This window comes from Passer montanus, unplaced genomic scaffold (assembly GCF_014805655.1).
Source record: "Passer montanus isolate IOZ18808 unplaced genomic scaffold, ASM1480565v1 scaffold145, whole genome shotgun sequence".
Lineage (NCBI taxonomy): Eukaryota > Metazoa > Chordata > Aves > Passeriformes > Passeridae > Passer > Passer montanus.
Window position 1 is genome coordinate 771234 of NW_024361496.1, and position 2662 is coordinate 773895.

General features: G+C 62.4%; 1 protein-coding gene across 1 annotated transcript; it reads right to left on the reverse strand.

The window, feature by feature from the left end:
* Positions 1–373: 373 nt before the first annotated feature.
* Positions 374–2270, reverse strand: FZD2 (frizzled class receptor 2). Its single transcript, XM_039700901.1, has one exon. It carries the CDS (start codon positions 2128–2130, stop codon positions 457–459), a length of 1674 nt encoding a protein of 557 aa, XP_039556835.1. The 5' UTR covers positions 2131–2270; the 3' UTR covers positions 374–456.
* Between the last annotated feature and the right edge of the window lie 392 nt (positions 2271–2662).

Consider the following 2662-nt stretch of genomic DNA (forward strand, 5'->3'; position numbering starts at 1 on the left):
TCTCCCACTTTTTTCCTCCCTTTCCTCCTTTTTCTCTCGTTTTCCCTTTTTTTCCTTGCTTTTCTCATTTTTTTACCCTTTGCTGCTCATTTTTGTCCTGTTGCCTCGTTTTTTCCTCCCTTTCCTTTCTTCTCCTTTCCCCCTTTTTTCCTCCCTTTTTCACTGTTTTTTCCCCTTTTCATCTTTTTCCTCCCCTCTTCTCCTTCCTTTTTCTCCTGTTTCTCCCTCTCTCTCCTCCTATTTTCTCCCTCACTTTTTTAACACTTTTAAATAGAAATATATACTTAAATTTACAAATGCTATTTACAGGTTTAATTACAAAAAAAAAAAAATTCAAAGAGAAAGAGAGACACCCCTTAGACGTTAATAAATCTAAAAATAAAAAATATATAATAACTCCTCCCCCCCCACCCCCACAAAAAAATATTTTAGGCCGAAGGGCGGCGGGGCCGGGGGTCACACCGTGGTCTCGCCCTGCTTGCTGTTGGTGAGCCGAGTGTAGAACTTCCTCCAGGAGTGCAGGGTTTTGCCCGACCATATCCAGAACCCGGAGGTGATGCCCACGATCAGAGTCATGAGATACTTGATCATGTAGACGGTGAAGTCGGGGGTCATGCGGGGGGTGAAGTGCAGCGGGCAGGGGATGGCCAAGCTCTTGCAGTTCTGGCTGATCCAGCTGCGCTCCCAGTGCTCGCGGAACGCCTGCTCGTAGAAGTAGCAGGCGATGACAATGGTGGCCGGGACGGTGTAGAGGACGCTGAAGACCCCGATGCGGACCATGAGCCGCTCCAGCTTCTCCGTCTTGGTGCCGCCGTGCTTCATGATGGTGCGGATGCGGAAGAGGGACACGAAGCCGGCCAGCAGGAAGGAGGTGCCGATGAAGAGGTAGACGAAGAGCGGGGCCAGCACGAAGCCTCGCAGAGGGTCGATGTTGTTGAGGCCCACGAAGCAGACGCCGCTCAGCAGGTCCCCGTCGATCTGCCCCATGGCCAGGATGGTGATGGTCTTGACCGCTGGCACTGCCCAGGCGGCCAAGTGGAAGTACTGGGAGTTGGCCTCGATGGCCTCGTGGCCCCACTTCATGCCGGCGGCCAGGAACCAGGTGAGGGAGAGGATGACCCACCAGATGGAGCTGGCCATGCTGAAGAAGTAGAGCATCATGAAGAGGATGGTGCAGCCCTCCTTCTTGGTGCCCTGCACCACGGTGCGGTAGCCGTCCTCCTGGAAGCGCTCGTTGCAGACCACCCTCTCCTCCAGCACGAAGCCGGCGATGTAGGCCACCGACACCATGGTGTAGCACCCCGAGAGGAAGATGATGGGTCGCTCGGGGTAGCGGAAGCGCTGCATGTCCACCAGGTAGGTGGTGACGGTGAAGAAGGTGGAGGCACAGCACAGGACGGACCAGATGAGGATCCAGATGCGGGCGAAGCGGATCTCGTCCTCGTTGAAGAACATGTGGCCGTCGGGACGGGTGGGCTCGCAGGGCGCCGCGCAGTCCTTCTCCCCCAGGAACTTGTAGTTGAGGTAGCTGGGCACCTTCAGCGCCCGCGGGCAGTGGAAGGGGTGGTCCAGGGTGGCATAGCGAGGGGCGCCGGGGGTGCCCTGGCCGGCCAGCGGCGTGGCACTGGTCAGCAGTGCTGGGGAGCTGCCGTCCTCCGAGTGGTTCTGCCCCACACAGATCTGCTCGGCGCCGTGCCGGGGGAAGTTCTCACATCGCAACCGCTCCGGCCACTGGAAGCCGAATTTGTTCATGAGGGCCTCGCAGCCCTGGCGCGCCCGCTCGCAGATGGAGCGGCACGGCGGGATGGCCTGCTCCAGCACCGTGCACACCGGCGCGTACATGGAGCACAGGAAGAACTTCAGCTCCAGCGAGCACTGCACCTTCACCAGCGGGTAGAACTGGTGGACCTCCAGCCCCGCGTCCTCCTGGTTGGTGTGACCCAGCAGGTTGGGCATGATGGTCTGGTTGTAGGCGATGTCGGTGCAGAGCGGGATGGAGATGGGCTGGCAGAAGCCGTGGTCGGGGATGGAGATGCCCTTCTCGCCGTGCAGCTGGGCCCGGCTCGGCGCCGGCACGCTCAGCCCCGCCAGCAGCCAGGCCAGGACGGGCAGCACGCCGGGGGGGCCCATGGTGCCCCGAGCCGTGCGCCCCGATTTACCGTGCCCGGTGCCCAGCCGGACGGCCAATCCTCCCGTCCGGGGATGCCGTGCCCGGGGCTGCCTGGACGACTCCCGGTGACTGGATACTCTGGTCCCGCCTGGATGACTCCGGGTGGCCTGATCCGCCGTGCCCGATGCTGACTCGACGGCACCCAGGGATCAGCTCTGCCGTGGCCGGTGCTGGCCGGTCGATCCCCGGTGACTGGATATTCAGCTCCCGCCTGGACGGCTCCCGGCGCCCGGATCCCCCGTACCCGGCGCTGCCCCGACGGCTCCCGCTGCCCGCTGTCCGCCTACCCCGTGCCCGGCGGGACGGCTCCCGGTGTCTCGATCTACTGTGCGTGGCGGGACGGCTCCCGGTGCTCGGACGTGGCGCTCCCGGTGCTCCGCGGCGCTGCTCCCGCTGTCCGAATGGCGCTCCTGCCGCTCCCGGAGCCGCGGGCGGGCGGTGGTGCCGGGGAGTGGCGGGAGGGGGGTCCCGGGGGGTGCCGGGGGGGTGCCG

Coding starts and splice junctions, on each gene's coding strand:
- FZD2 (XM_039700901.1), bottom strand. CDS start 2,130: ATGGGCCCCCCCGGCGTGCTGCCCGTCCTGGCCTGGCTGCTGGCGGGG.